This window comes from Rosa chinensis, chromosome 7 (genome assembly GCF_002994745.2).
Source record: "Rosa chinensis cultivar Old Blush chromosome 7, RchiOBHm-V2, whole genome shotgun sequence".
Classification (NCBI taxonomy): Eukaryota; Viridiplantae; Streptophyta; class Magnoliopsida; order Rosales; family Rosaceae; genus Rosa; species Rosa chinensis.
Window position 1 is genome coordinate 32607972 of NC_037094.1, and position 21765 is coordinate 32629736.

The 21765-nt window shown below is 39.9% G+C and overlaps 2 protein-coding genes across 10 annotated transcripts; one reads left to right on the top strand and one right to left on the bottom strand.

Moving 5' to 3' along the window:
* Nucleotides 1-299: 299 nt before the first annotated feature.
* LOC112175625 (protein WHAT'S THIS FACTOR 1 homolog, chloroplastic) lies at nucleotides 300-5793 on the bottom strand. 9 transcript variants are annotated; one of them, XM_040510004.1, is made up of 7 exons: nucleotides 4169-5793; nucleotides 3326-3423; nucleotides 2151-2659; nucleotides 1887-2060; nucleotides 1309-1470; nucleotides 1028-1216; nucleotides 300-720 (listed from the first exon to the last, which is right to left on the bottom strand). In XM_040510004.1, exon 1 carries the CDS (start codon nucleotides 5509-5511, stop codon nucleotides 4339-4341), a length of 1173 nt encoding a protein of 390 aa, XP_040365938.1. In that variant the 5' UTR covers nucleotides 5512-5793; the 3' UTR covers nucleotides 300-720; nucleotides 1028-1216; nucleotides 1309-1470; nucleotides 1887-2060; nucleotides 2151-2659; nucleotides 3326-3423; nucleotides 4169-4338. The 9 variants fall into 9 exon arrangements, with proteins under 9 accessions (XP_040365938.1, XP_040365935.1, XP_040365939.1 ...); XM_040510001.1 differs by having other exon boundaries at nucleotides 2151-3423; XM_040510005.1 differs by having other exon boundaries at nucleotides 2151-2283; nucleotides 3326-5793.
* A 9993-nt stretch (nucleotides 5794-15786) lies between these two features.
* On the top strand, nucleotides 15787-20013 carry LOC112178871. The gene is made up of 4 exons (XM_024317122.2): nucleotides 15787-15915; nucleotides 17455-17794; nucleotides 18006-18185; nucleotides 19171-20013. The coding sequence occupies exons 2-4, from the start codon at nucleotides 17552-17554 to the stop codon at nucleotides 19810-19812; spliced, it is 1065 nt and encodes a 354-aa protein (XP_024172890.1). The 5' UTR covers nucleotides 15787-15915; nucleotides 17455-17551; the 3' UTR covers nucleotides 19813-20013.
* Nucleotides 20014-21765: the final 1752 nt, after the last annotated feature.

Genomic DNA, 21765 nt, shown 5'->3' on the forward strand with positions numbered 1-21765 from the left:
TTGGTAGGAATTTTCGGACACTCGATCTATTTTTAATGATTTTTGGAAGTTTATATTATCTAGAAATTTAATTAAAAAAGCGAAATTAGAGGAGGCTACATCTGGACCGTTCATTTTAATTACCATTTGATTTGGACCGTCGGATTTGAGTAATCTAAGTTGGATCAGCTCGAGAAGCCTCAGATCACAGCCCAAATCGACCTCTCCCCAAACCATTTATTACATTGAACTTCGAATGCAACAGTCCTATCCAAACAACAAGTACTGGCTCAAACAGTAGTATATAAGGTACATTCAAATTTTGAAAAGGTAACCTTTTCATATAAAAGAAATCGTGTACTTAGGTTTTCTTTGTCAACGTTTTTCTTAAACTGCCAAAGCATAGAACCTACTCACCCAGAAGACATTTAGGAAAAGATTAATTTTTTGGATAATTTTAGTGTTTAAAGTGAGGAAATCCAGTGCAATAGATGGCATTTCTCTAATGAACCCAGGAAAGCCAAGAATTTACAACCTGGACTTTCCATGCGAGTAGTTAATTTGTCCTCGAGATTTCCCCCAACGGAGATATTTGTATAAGCAGTATCGGTTTTTGTAGGTCTGAATTATTTTCTTCTGCTTTTTCTCCGTGTCTTCTATCAACTGATGTCCTCTCTTCTAGGTTTGAAGCTTCTTCTCCAACTATATTAGCACCTTCTTTTAATTCACTTAAGGAAGTCCCTGCACCACATGATACACAAAATAAGCCCAAATTATACCATGATGCTCAAAGCAGATAGATCTGCTTGGATATTTGATTAACCATGCATATTAAAACATGTTACAATTGCTGCACAACCCGAAGAGTAGCATCATGATAAGATAAATTCAAGAGCACCTGATTTGGCAACATTCTCATGCTGCTCTGATAAACAGCATGATAAAGCACAACAACAATACTTACCAAAGCACTACTTTAATCAGAGTACGGGCTGATATAAACTCTTCATCAATAAACTAGGCAAAAGAAAAAAATGCATTGTCTTACCATTATTCTCAACAGTGTTTGATCACTATTAATCCCATCGCTTTAATGGTCCGGAATCTAGTGTAGATCCTAACCCCGCACGAAATTCTTCTTTCCGGGCATCCCTCTCTGCCAATGCCGTTACACCCTTGCCTACATGTAGTTCTCGTTCCAATGGTACAGAGCTATCTACAACAACATCCCTCAGTTCTGCACCATACACAATCCAAACACATACTCTTAACAAACATATAATGCAACACTTCATCTAAATTGGAAGAAATAAACACCTGGATACCAACCCGAAGACACCTGCAACCGGGTTTCGGTTTCAGCCGGAACCAAGGTAGTAAGAAGTGGGGTTTTCTCCCATGTCCACATAAGAATAGTTGTTGACATGAGCACTATAGTAATAAGGGAGATTTGTTTACCCTTCAATCCATTAAACCCTCCTTTCATTCTACCTACACAATAACAAGACCAAAAATAAATTTATATATCTCTGAACTTAAACTTCAGCTTCATAACTAGACTGACCCCTTCCTGAGTTTAAAGGAAGGGGTCAGTCTAGTTATGTGAGTGACAGTACTTAATCAACATCGATCAAATCCCACAAATCTAGCCAGCTCTGGTGAGCACTGTAGAACTTTCCCAGTTAATTATGATTTGTTATATATTTTAAAAATGATTAGGGACACTGGGGGAATTGATATTAAACTCAGGAGTTTAGTTACTACTTAGTACGGTACAAGAGCCATTACAACCATAGTTTCCAAGCTCTCAGTTACTTTTTATATTATTAAATTTGGTTTAACTAGAAAGTCTAAAGCTAACTTTGATTTTTATCAAACAGAACAAGAAAACAAGAGCGTATAGGAACCATTCCAGGTTGATTATTCCATCATTCATCACAAGAGATTGGCAAACGTAGAATCGACCGCAGAAATTATGGCTGTTGCGATTGTTAACTGGGGTCTGCAACTCTGCATAGCTAAAACAAATGCTCAGGATCACCACACAAGCTGGATAATTGATCTAAATTGTTCTGTACAATCTATTCACAACAGAAGATAAAATGTAAGTCACAAAACCAGATAATAGATTCAATAGAAAAGGAAATACCAAACTAACTATATGTGCATACATTTGAACAGTTGTGGTCTCCTTTCAAGGCTTTGGTCAGATAAACTTGGATGTTCTAGATAGGTTGTTGCCACTGCTTGTGTACCTTAATTATACTTGCGGACTTGCCTATCATGAAGGGACCTATCTCCGACCTGCAATATTTTATAAAAGAAAAGCTTGCAGCACCTTGCTGCAATCTCTATAAAGAAACATGAAACACAGAAAGACCACTAAACAGTTCAAGAACCCAGCAATGCATCTGGTCAGTATTTAACCAATTACACTACGATTGAAATGACCAATAGGAAAATCAGACAACATAGCATATGTAATAACCCTACCACCTGCTCTGTGAATAGCATCAGCATGAAAAACCACATCACAGATTTCAAACAAAATACCTCTCATGCTTTCTTCAGCTAAATGCACCTTTCTTTGAGGCCAACTGGAACCCAGCAACCAGAGTCCATTACCTCATTAAGGTACTGGACTCCCTTACAGATGTCCACAACCATGTTACGTTCACAACTGACCTAACATTGTTCTAAAAGTCTTTAGTTTACTTTATAAACCTAGTCTATCATAAACTACTGTACATAAATAAAACTTTGTTCGTATGGCCTCATTGAATATAGTTGCAATGACTTGGGAGGAAAGGAAATGTGTATGGTAAAAATGAATTTTAAGTACAGGTTCCAAGCATTCCAGAAAAACAAAAGTCATGATGAGATAAGATGCATACATGTAATGCCCAGTATCTAGGCACATAGCAAATTAGTAATTATAGTTTGATGCCTGGCCTACTCTATGGTCCACTGAAGGAAAAAAAAAATGAGCGCTGGAAGGAAATGGGAAAACTGCACAACCCAGGTCATGCTATTCAATGATATTGGAAAAATAGCAGCGTAACATATTGAAAGGCCTTGTTTCATGGAAAAGACAGTTTGTTGGATTATTACTCGGCTTACATTCAGCATCGTAGAGAACATATGAGAATGAATTGACGGAAAACAGAAATTTTTTCTTACTAGTGCCTTCAGCATTATAAAAAGTGCTATTGCGCAAACATAAATAAGTTCAGTATATGTAAAAAACAAGAAGTCTTAAACATCTATAAAACATTTAAACTGCATAAACAACATTATAGAGTAAATAGAATGAACAAGAGAAAAAATAATACACACACGCACATACCTGTCTCATATTTCTATGATTCCAACCAGAGCACAATCAATCCACATATCAAGCAGAATCAGAAGTTCAGAACATAGTCCAGTCCAGGCTCAAAGTACCTAAACATCAGCACTGAGGATGAGCAAGCATACTGTGTGGGTCCATGAGCAACCATTCAAACCCCTGAAATTGTATCTAAGGATCACATTATAGATGATAACATGTTGTCATCTGATACATTCGGATAGCTTAAAAAAGATTTTGAAGTTCCTGACTGGAACCTACATCTCTGCAAGTTGGCCATTGTTAACCTGGATGTAACAAAATATTACTGAAGCCCACTTCTATCTATATGCTTTCTTTCAGTAGTATTTTATGCAATTGATACATCCATGAAGACAATGCACTGATGTCCATCAACTTAGAGATGTCAGGAAGTGAACTGATACAAAGAGTTGTTGAACCAAAAACATCTTAATGATTTGTTAAAATTTGTAGGAAGTGAAATGATACACAGAGTTGTATTTTGAGGGGTGTTACATATAGCCTTGCAGGTTTACTAAAGTTCACATCCAAGAATACTCTGGATTATATAATTAAATATCAGTCTTTCCATATGTTATAGAATGATTTTAGAGCAGTCTAATTGTTATTTGCAATGCAGACCAAAAAGTAAATCTGTCAAGGATGTTGTGAGGATCAAAACATGATATGATTAAGATGATTCTAGATAAACCAATTTTGGAACTTGACAAGGATACATAGCTCTGTTTAGCAGAATTTAACAGTCACCACATATCAAGTTATACAGTGGCATGTTTAGCAACATCAAGTAGCCAAGCATTTAATAAGTTCAGACCTTACCAATATAGAATTGAGTAGTGAAACAAAATGGTGGACTGAGATGCATGAAAGCTGCATTGACATAAATCCCTAAAGACAAAATCAACATTTTTAAGAAGAATCTATAAGGAGTGTATAGCAATACATGATTGATACTAACAACAAACCACATCTACACTTTCAAGATAAATCTATAAAGAAGGCATCACATTACATGAATTGATCTCTCTCCTACCACTAAGTCCTACAAATTTATCATTGAATGACAAGATGGGACATTTGTTCATCAAATATGGCCCATCATAAGCTTCTTTAAGAAAAACAGTACTCCTTGCACCTTTATTAGTTATGTAAAAGATACCATTATGCTTTATCAAACAAAGCAGCAATTTGGAAGGTAAGAAATACTCTGAATGAAATGCCTCCATTTGAGCAGATGTCATCCTCTTCTCCATAGTCAAACTGAGGAGCTCATGAAGCACTGCCACCACTCGCTTCCTTGCTTTAGTATCAGCAATGTCGAACCTCCTTGCATTCAAATACGGAGAAGGGAATTTGAGTTTCTGCCACTTTTCAAGTTGCTCAAGATAACTTGCATTTGGCCTAAAACCAGCAGGAAACCTCATTGTAAAGGCTTGTGGACCTCGAAAATTACCATCTTTCGATATTCTAAAATTCTTTCCCACTCCATCAGAGGCCACAATCCCATCACTAGCTAATCGTTCCTCACGAGCTGTGACTGCTAGGGAAGAATCCCAATTCTCCAAATGAAGATAGGCTCTTCCACTCACATCCTTAACTGAAAAAAATTCAGGGTATTTTGGAATCAATGACTTCTTGAAATCATCCGGCAAACCCAATTCACATTGAACGAAATCAATCGATTCAAGTGGAACCCTGCAATCAACAGACAACATTAACAATTTCCTTAGATTCTTAACCAAAATGGGTTCCATCAACTGCTTAGCTTCAGCTTCTTCCCTAGCAACCCTTTCAGCTTTTTCAGTGAGCTGAACAAAAGGGGGCATTCTATTGCCACCACCAACATAGAAAATTGAAGGATTTTTCTCTATAACAGCCATGAAATTCCACTTGTGAACAAACCCAACTTCTTTCTCGAGGTCCCTGAGAAGTAAAGATTGGTGCTTGTGTGACTGAATAATGGATTTGAGCTGTAAAATCAAGGCAGGCTTCTTCCGCAAGTCCATGGCTTTGTCAAGGTCATGGTCTCTGTGGTAGACTCTCTTCTTGGGTCTTCTTCCTCCGCTGTGTCTGTGCTTTACTGAGACCCACATACAAGGTGTTTGCTGAAATGGGGTTTTGACAAGTTGGTGAAAGCGAGCTAACGTGGGTTTCTTGTACATTGTGCAATAACAGAGGTGAGAGTCTGGGTGAGGCAAAACGTCGAACGCTTGCCGTGCATGTTCTACCCAACGGTCTGTTCAATCAATTTCCGAGGATCCTCTTCCGGCTTTGTGGGAGGTGGAAGAGCCACAAGGGGCTTCATGTTACAAGAGCCGCAATGAAGAAATATATGTGCATTGTGCCATTTGACACCCAACTTCTTCTTTTAAGTATTCTGTCACAGGAAGAGTACAAAGCTCTAAGTTCAGTGTTTTCACTTTGTCCATGTTTTAAAGTTTGGTACTTTTTTTTATCATTTTTATGCCAGAATGATCGAAGTGAAATTACTTAAATGTTGACTCTAGGTATGGTGTGCTTGACGGATATGTCCTTTGTTTTTTTTAGTAAAAGATGATCAAATTTTTTCTTCTTCTTCTTGTTTTAGTAGAAAGACAAAGTATACTAAAAGTAAAATTATACATCATGACCTGTCTCTTCGAAGAACAACATAAAAATTCAAAACCCAAGTAATTTCAAGATACTTACTAATGAACACAATATCCACAATGTGGTAATGACCATACAATACAAAAAGCATAAACTCAAGATCCAATTCAATTGCTACTTCTTCACTTAAAAATAGCTCCCGGTTTCCTTTTAGGACGAGTGTTGATGCCCGGTAGCTTGAGGCCAAAGACATTGTATTCAAGGACAACTGATGCCGGTAGCTTGAGCCCAAAGTAATCGTACATTGATTAAGAATCTAGATCCTTCTAATTGAACCATATTACCACTAGGTCAAGTAACCTAGAGTTTTGGCCAAACACAAATTAGGTTTTCCTTGAACACTCCCCATTGTGTTGCCCAAACGCGGTGCTTCTCCCATTACCTCATTAAAAACCTTGCCGAGTAACAAAAAACCCAATGGGACAAAAATAACCTAGGTCGAAGGGGAAAAAGAGCACAACACACCCTTCACATTTCGAGGTGAACATGTAGACATCTCCCCCTGATGTCTGCGCCTCCCCCTGATGACTACGATCATGGGAGTTCAGATAATTTCCGCAAGCCAATCCTTGCCACATGTTTCTCGATCGTGGATTTGGACAATGACTTAGTAAACAAGTCTGCCTCACTGTCCTCAGATTGAACCTAGTTCACTTTGATCTCGAGGAGAGTCTGTTGTTGCTGATTATGCTTGGTGTTATCGCTTTTGATGTAGCCTTGCCTCATTTGTTCAAAACAGGCAGTATTATCCTAAATGCTCGTAGGCTCATCTGTGGTAGACTTCAAACCACAATTGTTCGAACATGCGTAATTATGGATCCAATCCATATACATTCACAAACCACTTCATGAAGAGCAATGATCTCTGCATTGTTCGAAGATATAGCGACTAGGGTCTATTCTGTAGACCTCCAAGATGTCACGGTCTTTTCCCATGGTGAACACTTGACCGGATTGGGAATGACCTTTGTGTGGGTCAGAGAGATACCCAACATCAGCAAAACCTTCCAAAACACATGTCGTTTTGGGATGGGGATAGTGGACGCAGGCCAGTGTTGGCGGCGTACCTGGTGTGTGATGGATCCGAATCCATCATCTCTTTGTGGGGATAGAACAAGCCCATATCAATCGAATATCTCAAGTACTGAAGGATATCTTTTACACCAATCTAATGGCGTCGCGGTGGCGCAGAGCTATATCTTAGCAAACAAGTTCATGGTAAATGAGATGTCCAGTCTTGTGCATTGAGCTAGGTACAATAATGCGCCTATTGTACTTAACTAGGGAATTTCTGCCCCTAGCGCATCTTCCTCATCATCCTTCAAACGAAGAGGATCCTTTTCAGGATCAAGACTATGGACGATCATGGGGGTGCTTGAAGGCTTGACCTTGTCAAAATGCCTAAGCATCTATCGACATGATGCTCGAGTTCTAAACCGAGACATAATCGTGTTCTCCCAAAATCCTTCATCTCAAACTCGGATTTCAAGTGTTCAGCGGTTTCCCTTAACTCTTTAAGGGCTTCTAATGGAGATCATGTCCAACATGAACCGCGATAGAATCCGAAACTTGTCATAGAAATGCGTGGGCATATCCCTTCCCAATCAAGTAGTCACTTTAGTGAGTGTTTCAATCTTATTGTAAACTCGCTCCGTGGTCTAGAGCCTCTTGACTTAGGTAAATGAAGTTCACCATGAACCTTCATGTATATTCTGTATCTAGATCCCCATAGAGATACGTAGTGACCACATTTGTAAGCTGCATGTTCAGTTATTCGGAAACTACCAAACTGACAAGGTAGTGGAGTGCAATGACATCCATTACGAGAGAATATGTCTCATTGTAGTCGATTCCAGGGCGTTTTGTGAGAAGCCTTGCGCCATAAGGCGAGATTACCATCTCTTTTTCTCATCACGCTTTCTAATGAAGACCCATTAGTCAATAGGTTTTATGTCAGGAGGTGTTAGCATCTCTAGCTTGAAAACCTTTCTCTTCGTTAGAGAATCCATCTTAACCTGGATCGCATCTTTCCATTTAGGCCAAATCTCTCTACGTTGGCATTCATTCATCAACGGAGCGTGGTTCGATATCATCTGACTCAACAAACTCATGTGCAACGAAGTGCATGACTACATCATCAATTATGATGGAGTTTCTATCCCACGTCTCATGTACACTAGTGTAAGTTTCATAGAGCTCTATATTCTCAGGAATAGGTTTTGACGTTGAGGCGGCCCCCAACGATAACCATAACCCGAAAGATACTCATGAGACCGATTTTGAGTGTCGATGATCAAAGGATTGGAATGTACCAAAGTATCCTTCGAACCCACGGGCCTCCCACGCATCCTAGCTGGGGCCATGGCCTGTAACGCCAGAGTGCCACTCTCTTTGGCATTGGCGCCATGCCTACCTCCGTGTAGGGTGGCGCTACGTCCTCTCGTAGGGACGTCCTTCCTTGCAGGCATGTTTGCAGCATATTTGTGTGATCTCGTCACTGTAATAGGGATCGAGATGAGACATAGTGGGGACAGGCCACGACAATTCCTGTCGTTTTTGCTAAACATCCGTGTTCTTATCTCCCCCGAGCGACGGGAAGACTGTCTCATCAAAGTGACAACCCGCAAATCTAGCGGTAAAGAGATCGCTTGGCAAGGGCATTAAGTGGCGGACGATTGTTGGAGTCTCAAATCCAACGTAGTTGCCCATTCGTCTGTAAGGACCTATCATAGCGCACTGTGGCGGCGCAATGGACACATAAATGGCTCACTCAAATGTGCGTAAGTACAAAATACTTGTACCCAGTCACTAGCTATAATGCAGAGGTACATTGAGTGGCGGTAGGTCGTAGACGAATTAGCATAGCTGCATGCGATATTGCATCACCCCAAGCGGATGTAAGAAGATTGGTGCGCATTACCAATGTTCAGACTACCATCATAGTTGTGTCCGCGAGACCAAGTGGGTGTGTACATGGGAATATGATGTCCAACATCAAGCCCATTGCAATATCCATCGAAAGTCTTTCGATATAAACTCTCTAGCATAGTCAAATCCAAGTGACTGAATAGGATGATCTGGGGAGTGAGCCCGTTGTCATATGATATGTGCGAGGAGTGTAGCGTAAGCAGCATTTATAGGTGGACAATGGCATAACACGTGACCAGCGTGTTTGCATGTCAACCAACATCATGAAATATTTAAGCGTCCGCAAGTTGGTTGAATCAATCCACAAAATCCCTACGGAATCTTTGTAAGAACAGAATGAGTATTTTCATATCCATTGCATAGGATGGTCTCAGTCCTAATTTCCCTAAGGAACAGGCTTTGTAAAACGAGCGAGAGGCCTTAGAAGCAACCATTGAGTATTGTGGTTAGGCCTGAGCGTCTAAAACGCTATTTGAAGCAAGTTGGTGATTGCAGCATCACCTGGGGTGCCATCACCATGATGGACGCCATCCATGGTGTCATGGATAGAGACTGCACCAGCCCTAGGCTGGTGGTGGACGAAAGCAGTTCCCTAGGCAGCTGCGTCGGTCACACATAGTCTAGAAATCAACTTTTGATTCATGCTTCGTTTCGCTCGAAAGAAAAGATGTCCGTGTGAAGTCTTTGTAGACAGATCATCATATCATGACCAGGATGACCTATCCTGTCGTGACAAAGCCAATATGTGTCTAAATCCAAGAGATCTTCTTTCATAACCTTATTGGATTAAAGCTCGAATAGTGACATAGAATCCACTAGAGAGACACATAAACTTCTCTAAGATTCGTCTTTGTTCGCAATCATTAGAGGTAATGCAAAGGAACTCATTTTCGTTCTCTACATGCATTTTCACATGGAATTCGTTGGCTATTCATAGGGTATGATTTGCCCTAAGAGCGTATAGAGTTTCTGTGACAACTGTAATCAAGGTGCCATTTGGCAAGTGGAACTTGGGCTATTCCATGTCCTTGAATTAATATTGATGGCCCAGCCATCGTAGTCACAAAGTAATATGCGCAGAATCAAAATTGAGTCATAATGAAAAGAACTCGAAATTTTATTCATAAGACAACGGAGTACATCATTGTTTCTTGGATCAAAGAAAATCTAATCCAATAAAAAGTAATATGGCAATCGCCTACATCTCATGGAAAATAAAAAGACTTAAACAGAATTGGCGATTTATTGATCCCAGCCAGATTTGTAGTCTTCAACCCTTCACTCTAGATCATCTTCTTGATCTTCTTGTTCCACATAGTGAGCTTCTCTTGCTTCATAATATGCTTTGTAGGCGGTGACAAGTTCTTCACGAGCTTTACAAATGTGTGCCCAATGCTCAGACACTCCACATCGAGAACATACATCTCTTTGCTCGAACTCCATTGATTGAGGCGCTTTGAAAGCGTCATTTAGATGGCTCTTAGTGTTGGTGGTGCCACCAACATGGCCAGAGGCGTTGCCTCCCTCTCTCTTTCCACGTTTACCTCTTCGGTTCCGTGTTCGCCTATTTTGGCGGTTACCTTCCCAAGTAGAGCAATTATATGGATTAGAATGTCCAGAAGTATACCTAAGATTAGGGTTTTGCTCTTGGCGCCCTCTCTTAGAGGTGCGACTATAATTGGATTCCGGAATATGTTCTGTTTCCACGGATCTCGAATTATAGTTCTTCACAAGGATATTGTCATGCTTTTCAGCAACATTCATAGCTCCAATGAGCTCATGAAACCTTGTGATCCGTCTTGCATTTATATCGATTCGATAGTTCTTAGAAACCATCAATGCAGAGACGGGGAAGGTAGAGAGAGTCTTCTCAATCAACATCGCATCTGTGTTCTCTTTACCACAGAATTCCATTAAGGATTTAATGCGAAGTGCTTCCGAGTTATAGTCAAGAACTGACTTGAAATCACAGAAGTGGAGGCTATGCCATCTCACTTCTAGGTTAGGAAGCAAGGAGTCACGGATGTTGCGAAATCTTTCTTCAAGTGAGACCCACAGCCTTCTGGGGTCTTCTTCATTCATATACTCGTACTGGAGCGAATCATCCATATGACGAGTCATTAGGATGATGGCTTTCGCCTTATTTGCCTCTAAGGCTGCTCTATTTGCTTCCAAAGCTTGAGCTTGCTCAACAGTTATCACGTCCTGGCTAGGCTTGAGAATCATATCCAAGATTCCTATAGCCTTGAGATGCTGGCGGATATCACGAACCCACCTGTGATATCCAGAGCCAGTTGTTCCCAATGGAGCAAAATCCAATTTGTTCAGGTTACTCATCCTGAAAGAGAACAAGAAAATTAGGGTTAGATTCGGAGCGAAATAGGCTACCACGAAAACATATGAAATTTCTAAGCGTAATCGCTTCCAAGAAATTAGGAATTTCTGAGAGTAGTTGCTTCCAATAAATTTGATTCCAAGAGATATTGGATTAGATCGAAACAATGATGTAAGTGGTCGATCATAAATTCTCTACAAACTCTAAGTTTGGAGATCTCAACAAGCTCTAAGCTTGGAGTGAGCACGAACCCCCACAGTTCGGCTTAATTTGGTCTCCCCTATAATGAAGAAAAGGGGGTAGAAGAAGGGAGGTTGCAAGTCTCCGAAAAAGAAGAGAAATTGAATTTAAAAACTCTAAAAAAAACGGGAACGTTTAGTAAAAAATACCTCGAAATAGGTCACCGGAAAATTTGACCAGCAAAGTGGTCGGAAAAAGTTACTGGAAATGGCCGGAAAAGTCGCCGGCGGCGGCCTGAAAGTTGACCGAAAACGGTCAACCGGTGTTGACCTGAGTTGACCGGTGCTGACGTGGCGCTGGTCGGGAATGACGTGGCACTGGTATGGAGCTGACGTGGCGCTGGGTCCGCTGCCTACGTGGATGATGACGTGTCAGGTTCTACTGGGTTGACGTCAGTGGGCTGCTGTGCTGGCGTCATCGAGCTTCTGGGCTTGGACACTTTCTTCTTCTGGGCTGAAAACTTTTGGGCTCGGTGGATGGGCTGAAAGCTTGGGTACTTCCTCCTTTTTCTTTTTTCTTCTTTTCAGCCGGTTTTCTGCAGAAATTTCAGTTGGCCGGTTCACACACTTTTATGTCGGTGGGTTTGATATACTATTGCTAGAAAAATTTGGTAGCAATTGGAAGTCCAGAAGGTGGTGAACCGGTAAAATATATACTGCGAGTTGTATGGAGCTTCCGGTGGCCGGTTCGGTGGGTTTCCGGCCGGTTCTTGGGGTGGGGACGCCAGTTCTGGACTCCTGGGATCGAGTTCTTCAAGGTGTGAGGTGGAGGCAGAAAAGGCTTCAAGGTTTTGTATTTTTTAGCTTCTTGAATCAGGGTTTGGCCATTTGTTTCAGGGTTAGGGCTTCGTGCTGAAAACGTGTTTTAGGGAATTTGAGAGGAATTTGCTGTGTATTCTCATTAATAATAGGGGCCTCTTTATATAGAGGATTACAATGCATAGAATCTCAATCATACAAGGAAAGTAATCGTACATTGATTAGGAATCTAGATTCTTCTAATTGAACCCTATTACCACTAGGTCAAGTAACCTAGAGTTTGGACTAAACACAAATTAGGTTTTCCTTGAACAACTTGCCAGGCCACCAAGATGCATGAGCATGGGACATGAGTTGAAGAGGATCACAAAGAAAAGACTTAAAAAGTCGAAGTCGAGCACCTTGACAAGTCCCTAACATGCAAGAAACGACCTCTTGACAAGAAGGAACATCGAGATAAGACAGATAGAAGCCTTCCATGCTAGTTCTAGCCAAGAACCAACAAGGATCCAAGGAAGGTGCTCATTTGTAATCAAAAGCTCTATTGATGCCGTCAACGAAATGCTTGCGAAACATAAACCTAGTGTTGAGAGAGATAATAAAATATGAATTAATAATAAAGTTGAAGCGTAACAACCAACAAAGCCTCAAAGATATAGATTGTGGAGAATTTATTTAGGATTAATTTCAGTTTAACCCCCTGAGGTTTGGGGGTGAAATGATTTCACCCCCTCTACTTTCAATTTTAAATTTTTACCCCCTAAACTTTTCAATTTCAATCAGTCTTGTCCAATTTTTACTGTTCCGTCCAAATTGGACGTTAAGTTTGACTTTTGAGGGCTAAAATGGTCATTTCAACATAAAAAATTTAAAAAAAAATTAAATTTTTTTTTTTTTTTTTTTTTTTCTGTTTCTTAGTTTTTTTTTTCCTTTTTTTTTTTGTTCTGTTTCTTCTTTTTTTTAAAAAAAAATTTATTTCCAACCTATACATCACAAGTTATAATAGGTTTATAAAAACAAAAAAATACTCTAGGTAGTTGAAAGTCGCTCGCTGGTCTACGATATTTGTGACATATCTCTGATAAAGTGAAGAATTTAGGATATTGTTAAAAGTCAACACTTTTAAGGTGCTTAATTGAAGAGCGAGGCACAGAACAGCCGCTTCCTCTCTCTAAACCCTACGCGCGGAGAAAAAAACAGGGCAGAGTCGAGCGATCTCTCCCGGCCGAACGTCGCCGGCGTTGCTGCCGCTGCGTTCCGGCCCGGGAGGGGATGGTGATTCGGGCTAGTAGCATGTTTCTATGGCAGCAGTTTGGTCCAGGGTTGGAGGATGGTGGCGGGATCTCGAAGTGGACGGATCGATCTCGATCTGTTCTTCTGGGATCAGGGATGAGGGCAAGAGTGGAGCAGCGCTGGGGTGGGGTTTGCCGGCGACGGGTGATGGCGTCATCGCTGCATTTGGGATCTGGGCAGCGGCTGGGCCTTCGATTTCGTACGTCTGCTGGGCATGGGGTGGATCTGCGTTGTGGCGCAGCGGTGCAGCAAGGTTTGGATGCAGCGCGGCTGTGTGGTGGTGTAAGGCGGCTGCTGGGTCCATGGGGGAGTGGTGGTTGGGCCGGGCTTTTGCTTTGGGGCCTTGCTGGTGGTCTCTAATGTTTAATTATTTAGTTTCTCGTTGTTTTCTTTCCGTTGTTTTTGTGGTGAGTTGTTTTGATTTAGGTTTTTGGCATAGTTTAATAAGTCCCTACTCTTTCGAGCTAGGGTTCTGGTGTCTTGGTATGGTAGGTGTGTCTTGTTTTTCTCAGGAGTTCAATTCACTTTTTTGTGGTCAAAGTAATGGGGAGAAGCTCCTGCACATGGTCTGGCGGTTTTGGGTCATGGTGTTGAAGGGAGTCGCTTTCTTCTTGAGGTTGGCTGTGAGGATGTGCTTTGTTTCTTGGGTTAGCAGGCCTGAAGTGCTGTGGATATGGCGTTATTTCCGGGGGCTATATGTTTTACTCTCGATGTTATTTTGTTGTCAATGTGGATGTCACTTGCTCTTGCACGTGGTCTGGTTGGTTTGGGACACGGTGTTGATGAAGGGGAAGTGGTTGTTTGTAATGTTGGCTTCAAGGTTTAATCGTGACTCTCGGAAGTGGTTTTATGTTGTAGCCCGAGTTGATGGGCGATTAGGGTGGTTAGGGGTTGGGCTCTTTTGGCTCATGGATGTCATTGTGGATGACGGACCCGTAACTGAGGTTGTTCTTAGGGAGGAGAGTGGGGAATTTATGTCCACCACCGGGTGTTCCCATTTGTAATCGTATTTTATGAAATAAAATGTTTCTTTCATTCTCAAAAAAAAAAAAGTGAAGAATTTAGGATATATCCCAAATAAAGTGAAGAAATATTTGTAAAAAGTAATTTTACACTTTATCTGTAAATAAATATCTGTATATCCCCAATAAAGTGAAGAAATATCTGTGTAAAATCATTTTTGGTTTACGATATTTGTGATATATATCTAATAAATTGAAGAATTTTAGGATATATCCCCAATAAAGTGAAGAAAAATCTGTAAAAAAATGATTTTACACTTTATCCAGTAAATATCTGTATATCCCCAATAAAGTGAAGAAATATCTGTGTAAAATCATTTTTTACAGATATTTATTTACAGATAAATATTGGATATATATCACAAATATCGCAGACCAAAAATGATTTTACACTGATATTTCTTCACTTTATTGGGGATATATAGATATTTATTTACAGATAAGTGTAAAATTATTTTTTACAGATATTTCTTCACTTTATTGGGGATATATTCTAAAATTCTTCACTTTATTGGAGATATATTACAAATATCGTAGACCAGTTAGCGGCTTTCAACCACCTAAAATATTTTTTTGTTTTTATAAACCTATTATAATTTGTGGTGTATAGGTTGAAGACAAAAAAAAAAAAAAAACTAAAAACCAGAAGAAAAAAAAATTATTTTTTTATTTTTTATGTTGAAATGACCATTTTAGCCCTCAAAAGTCAAACTTAACATCCAATTTGGACGGAACAGTAAAAATTGGACAAGACTGATTGAAATTGAAAAGTTAATTGAAAGTAGAGGGGGTGAAATTTCACCCCCATTTCACCCCCAAACCTCAGGGGGGTAAACTGAAATTAATCCATTTACTTAATATTCGTGTTGTTTTTGCTTTTAAAAGACGTGTTAAATTAATTTTGTATACCTACTCAATTACTCAATCGTGCTCAACTGTCACGAAGTAATAGAAAATAATGAGATAAATAAATATATTACTACCTCACGTGTACTCTCTCTCCCTTAGATTTAAATTTAAATTTTAAAGAGTCTTAAATGTACAAAAGAATTTTAGGCCAATATTCACGAAAGTGAATTTTGGAAACACCATTGAATAATATTGGCCGTTGCTGTCTTTATTGTTCGTAATAGAGTACGATCACTTCTGACCCGTACTTACAACGTGTCAGGCGTTGGTTATGGTCCCCAAACTCCCAGTGCCACCTCTACACTTCAACAACTGATTTTCATATAAACAAGCTCTCGCACATACATATCCACTCTCTCTCTCATTCACGATACGCTTTAAGCTCGGCTCTCTCTCTCTCTCTCTCTCTCTCTCTCTCTGTTGCTCTGCTCTGTAAGTCCTCTGTTCCGCCACCTTTTTCTTGTTCTTATTTTGTGCATCTCTCTATTGGGTTTTTCAATTTCTTATTGTCAGTATTCCTAGCCTTACCTCATTCTCCTAATGAATGCATTAGTCCCGCAGTTCGGTGGCATTTAAGGGTTTTGTGGAGTCTCATGATATGATTTAGGGATGGGGTTTATTGGGATCATCTGCTCTTTCCCCCCCCTGTATATATTTTTGTTTTTTGGTTCCTTCACTCTCCACACTGTTCTCATCATTTCCTGAAATTTATGTTTTCTATACGAATCTGAAGCTGGCTGATTGCATGTTTTCTCGAAACATTCTTCAGCTTAATACATCATTGATATTGCATTATGTTCTCAAACAATCTCGCTCCACCTGCTTGGCTAGTAATTAGGCAGGAGACTAAACGCTAGGTGTTAGTAATTTGTTGTGTTGGTCCTTATGACTTTGTTCTTCGATCCTTTTTTGTTTTTAAGGGTACATTTATTAGATAGAGATATAGGAGGTATGTCATTTTTCAGGGCTTAGAATATAATCTGGGTGTTTGAAGTCTTCGGAAACTGGGCACCAACTTTAATGGGACTGGTAAAAGTTGGGTTGAAGAATTACATAAGACCTCTCTTATCTTGAGAAAGGATATATGAAACATGCAAAGTCACCAATTTTAAGCAAAGATAGGTCAAGAAAAATGAGAGAACATGAGATGGGAGATGATATATGTGAGGCAGAGTAAAACATAAATACAATGGTTGTTCATAAGATATAAAGAGTTCTAAATAGTTTCTGTTTTTATGTTTAGTTTTGTAGTCCCTTTGTCACCTTTCTCTTTTAAAGCAATTTTGGTTTAGATGTATTTATTTTCCCCTTCGATTTCCCACCTTCCTCTCTCTCATTTTTGCCATCAAACCATATGCACTGAATTGTTTTATCTTCTTCACATGAGATATTGGTGAGGAAGTGGTGCCTCTGAGCTTTTCATCAAGGGATGTTTGCCTAACAACCAAGCTACATATGCTACAGCCTTTTGAGTTTGTTTATTTGTTGATCATATAGGATTTGGATGATAGATTACCATGTGATCTCTTCCACTCGGTACAGACAAAGAAACTATTTAATCTTGTGACTGAAAATGGGGGACATTTGGTAGATCCGTGAACAAAGAGTACCAAATGAGAAGAATAATAGAAGTGTTAGCTGAGATATAAATCAAAGTATACGATATCGAACTCTATTTATAAGTTACCCATTGACCTTGGGTATTGTTTGTTAGAAATTGGGTGGGAATGTCTTAGTGAGGCTAATTCATGGGACAGAATTTGAGTTCAAGTTGCCAAAAAAGAGAGAGAGAGAGGTTATCATGTACGTGTTGTTCTGTATGTAGGTATCAAATCACCTAGCTCTATTGAAATTGGCATGCATTTTTACATTTTCCTGCATGACAGTCATCTAACATAACATTTTGTGTTTCTTTGTTTATTTGTTGCCTTTTCCTTATCTATATTTATGAAGAATTCCTTAATTATGCAGGATATCAGGTACTGGAATAAAGATTAATGACTGCAAAATGTCTTTAGTACTGGTGGATAAATAGTTGATTACAGAAGGCACTGATTTGGTGGATCGGATGGCATTGATTTCTGAGTTATTAACTACCACAATAATCTTGGCTACTAGGCCCTTCTCACTTCTCAAGCTTTTGTGCATGTTTGGAGTAAAAACTCTTTTCCTTTTCATTAATCTATGGACAGAGTTGGTGAAGGCAGTAGTCAGCTTCCATGTGAATTTATTCTGGAGAATCCTCATATGGTCAATTGCTATTATATATCTTCCTGGACGAATTTTGACGGCCTTACAAAGGGAGAGACATGTAGGTCTTCTCTTCCTTTTGTAAACTTTTACCCTACTACTTTTGACAAACTGGAAAGGCATGTTTACATGTTTTTTTATGCAGAAAAATGGGCATCTGTTGTAGCTCCATCTTTTCAAGCATATTCTACAGTTCAGTTCTCTTTTAATTAGTCCTAAATTTCATTTCTCTCAAAATGTCTTAGCAATGGTTTTTTTTTTATGGTAAGCAGCTGGAACTGCATTTACATGATATGCAAATCGAGCTCCAGAATCTGGCATGGGATAGGAAAGAGCTTGAGGAACATCTACAAAAAGCAATTAAAGAACAAAAAATAATGGAGCTGATATTAGCAGAGCTTGAAGAAGAACATGACAAGGTCATTGCCAAAATTGAAGTGCTAGTGGGCGAGGTAAAGATCTTTTCTTATCCCTTGCATGCCTTGAGCATTTCCATTTATCTGGTTCTTCTGTATTTAGGTATATCTTCTGTATATGTCAGAAATGATGTAAGGCTGCTATAACATGCAGAACGAGAGTATGTTGTGTCCACATTGGCACTGGTGTCCACTGCACAATGGTGTAATAAAGTTTCAAGACCCAACCTTTATTTTAGTAAAGTTGATTAATGAACTGAGTTCTATAAAGCTTAAATTTACATGCTACAACATATAGACTAGAGCAACAATTTAACCTCATACAAACATTGGAATCTTTTCTGCGGGATGTTAGGCTTTATGTCAACTCTGTTTGTCTGACATGATCTCCAGCATAACGAGATACATGTATGTTGCTTTATATTCAAGATTCATTCTGTTCACTCAATTAGTTATCAAACAGTTGGCACAAGTGACATGAAGTCCATGAACCCTTGAATAAGTGTAAATCTATGCATTATATGAGGTGATAGGTGCACCCCATACTGTTAAACTTACTTGATAGACCATTTGTTTATATTCTTCTTATCAACAAATGGTGTGTAATGGGTTATCAAGACCCAACCTTTATTTTAGTAAATTTAATTAATAAATTGGGTGCTCTAATGCTCAAGTGTAACTTCTAGAACTAATACTTGGTAAGTGCTAGCATTTAACTAGATGAAAAAATCGAAATCTTTACCAAGCTTTGTTAGGATTCGTGAAACAGACTACAAGTTGACTCCTGCAAATGAAAGCAATATCAAGTTCACTTTGTTAAGTGCTAAAAACCTGTTCTAGCATTTAATATGATATCAAGCAGATTATTGTATTGTTTCTTAGTTCTTAAAGAAAGCCAACAGGAAGCAGATTGTTGGAGTTGCTTCAGTGGGACTTCAAATATTTGTCCTTCTAAATATATATTCACTGTCTGGTGTATTTTAATATTTTACTGAACCATGACTTCTATGTCTTCTGGCAGTTACAGGATCTGAAAACTGAAAATCTTCGGCTGAAAGAAGTTCAAGGAAAGAGCTATTGGAACTTTAAAGGTCGAGATGAAACAAGTGATGTCCATAATACAGCAATCGCTGACTATGGCATTCCCTACGGGATCCCATCATGGAAATCCAGTTATGATGGAAGTGGTATTGTCCTCCAGGACCTTCTAATGCGCAAAGATGCGTGGGGAGAAGAAAGTAAACCTAAAACCGAGTTGCAGATCTTACGAAATGATTCAAAGTACGTTGGGCCTGTTCATCCTATTATGCCTAAAACCAACTCCAGAATTGTAGATATGGGTGAAGTTTTTAACCAACGAAGGGTTATTGCAATGAAACAGAGTCTATTTAGTGCAGTTTTATCGCTTTTGGTTGGAGTGATTATCTGGCAAGCTGAAGACCCTTGCATGCCCCTTGTCGTGGCTCTCTTCACTGTTGTTGGCATGTCATTAAAGAGTGTTGTCGAGTTTTTCTCAACCATAAAGAACAGACCTGCTTCGGATGCTGTTGCTCTCTTAAGCTTCAACTGGTTCATACTTGGCACACTTACCTACCCAACACTGCCGAGGGTTGCCCATATGGTGGCGCACCAGTGGCATCAAATCTTGTGGACCGGGCATTAAGCTGGCTTGGTTTCTCTTTTTCCTAGCTCAGGTCTCATTTTCTTTGTTTTTTCTTTTTATCTTATAGTTGAGTTTACTTGTGCTCTTTTTTTATATATCACATGTATTTTAGCATAGAACCTGGTAACCTAAAGTTTGTGCTTTTTGTATATTGAGTGGTTCACATCTTGTATGGTAAAGGTTGTTCTATAATCTTGAACATCCCTGGTATTCCACCAGTGGTCTCTGCAACTTGATGTTTCCTCGAACTTTTTAAGTGATGCAGATCTGTTCCTACGGGACATACAGGTGGGGAAGTCCAATAACTAACTGTCGATTCCAAGTTAATGTCCGTTTTATCACCGAACAGTTGGATAGCAAATTCTGGCAGATATAAATTGATACAAAGCACATGTAGGTGCTTGGATAAAGGGACTGAAAGATCCCCAAGTATAGGATAGAGGTGAGGATCATCGCTTAGTCATTTTTGGATAATCCATGAACGTATGGGCTGATGTAATTCTGGATGAGAGGATATTACTGCGTAGTGCCCACTATATATATATATATATATATATATATATATATATATATATATATATATATATATATATTTTGGGGGAACGGAATCAGGTTCCATTAATAATAATGATCTCTCTCAGTCAAGTTAGAGGGACTCGAAAATCCCTCATATTACATTTCAATGAACAAATCAACATGTGCATAGAGCAGAGCTACCAAAAAACAAAAGCAAAACAAACTAAAAAAGAAAATACATGGAGTAAAAAAATCTCTACACCTATCCAACCCTAAATCAGAGCCACTAACATGACAAGCATTGACGCCCAAGACCTTCATGGTGTACAACGCTCCTCATCAGTCAGAGCACAGCAACGATCAAAGGCAGAATACGTTCAAAAACAAAACAAAATAGATTAAGAAATCTGCCACTTCTCCAAAGACCACAAACAAGCCCAATCCAACAAAGGAAGATGGAAAGAGACCGGGCTTGCCCAGCCAGTCCACAAGTAGCAGCCAAGGCAAGCGGAGGCCCAAGGCCAAAACCCGTCTCCTGCATCTCCCCTCCCTAAACTCGCCTGCATCGAACCTTCAAGGGAATGGCCTCCAGTCACCAATCCGGCGGTCGGCCGCTGTCCTCCATCATTGCTGGAGTCTAGGGAAACTCTGGGCCTCGACCTGAAGCAACCTCGCACAAGCCGCCGCCTCCTAAGTTAGAATGCTGCCAATACGACCACCCTCGGCTGGAGTAGATCGGAACAGCCTCTGCAATTCGAAGTCAGATTCGACCACCTTCTTAGCCCAACACACTTAACCGTGGTATGAGCCTGTCACACTGATCAACTCAACCACCATAGCAAAACAGCGGCCGCCCAAAGTTGATGCAACACCCGACCCCGACCTGGAATCAATCGCCTCTCTGATCCACAACATGAGATCGAAGCAAAGTTGGAGTCAATCTACCACCGCCGAACACCTAGCACGACCGCCGGATCGAAACCAAGAAAACACAGCCAGATAGACCTCTAGATCAGAAGCTTCTCGCTGCCAAACATAATCGACGCGGAGAACCCACCCCTCGCCGCCGCAGTACCACGCCGCTTCACGATCGTCGCCTTACCTGAGGGAAGTGCACCGCCGCCAGCTGAACCCTAAGATTCTAGAACCTAGGTCACTCCAAGAAGCTTGGAGACACCTAACCTATTATCTTTTGTTTGGTAGTCTGCTATCAAAAGACTTTGTTATTATTGCATCTTTGAACCTTCTTTTTGTATGGTTTTAACAATGCTTCTGCTATCACTTATGACATTTTTAAGTGCTTGGAATGGAAGAACTCAGACCAAGAGAGGGACTTTGACCAGACAGGAAATGAATAGATATAGGTAGTAGCTGATTCAGGTTTCAGGATTAGAAAATAGGGTGGGCTATTTTAAAGGTAGAAAAATTTTGTAGGTG

Coding starts and splice junctions, on each gene's coding strand:
- LOC112175625 (XM_040510004.1), bottom strand. CDS start 5,511: ATGTACAAGAAACCCACGTTAGCTCGCTTTCACCAACTTGTCAAAACC.
- LOC112178871 (XM_024317122.2), top strand. CDS start 17,552: ATGGCATTGATTTCTGAGTTATTAACTACCACAATAATCTTGGCTACT. Junction 17,795..18,005: donor CCTTACAAAGGGAGAGACAT/GTAGGTCTTCTC, acceptor TATGGTAAGCAG/CTGGAACTGCATTTACATGA. Junction 18,186..19,170: donor TTGAAGTGCTAGTGGGCGAG/GTAAAGATCTTT, acceptor GTCTTCTGGCAG/TTACAGGATCTGAAAACTGA.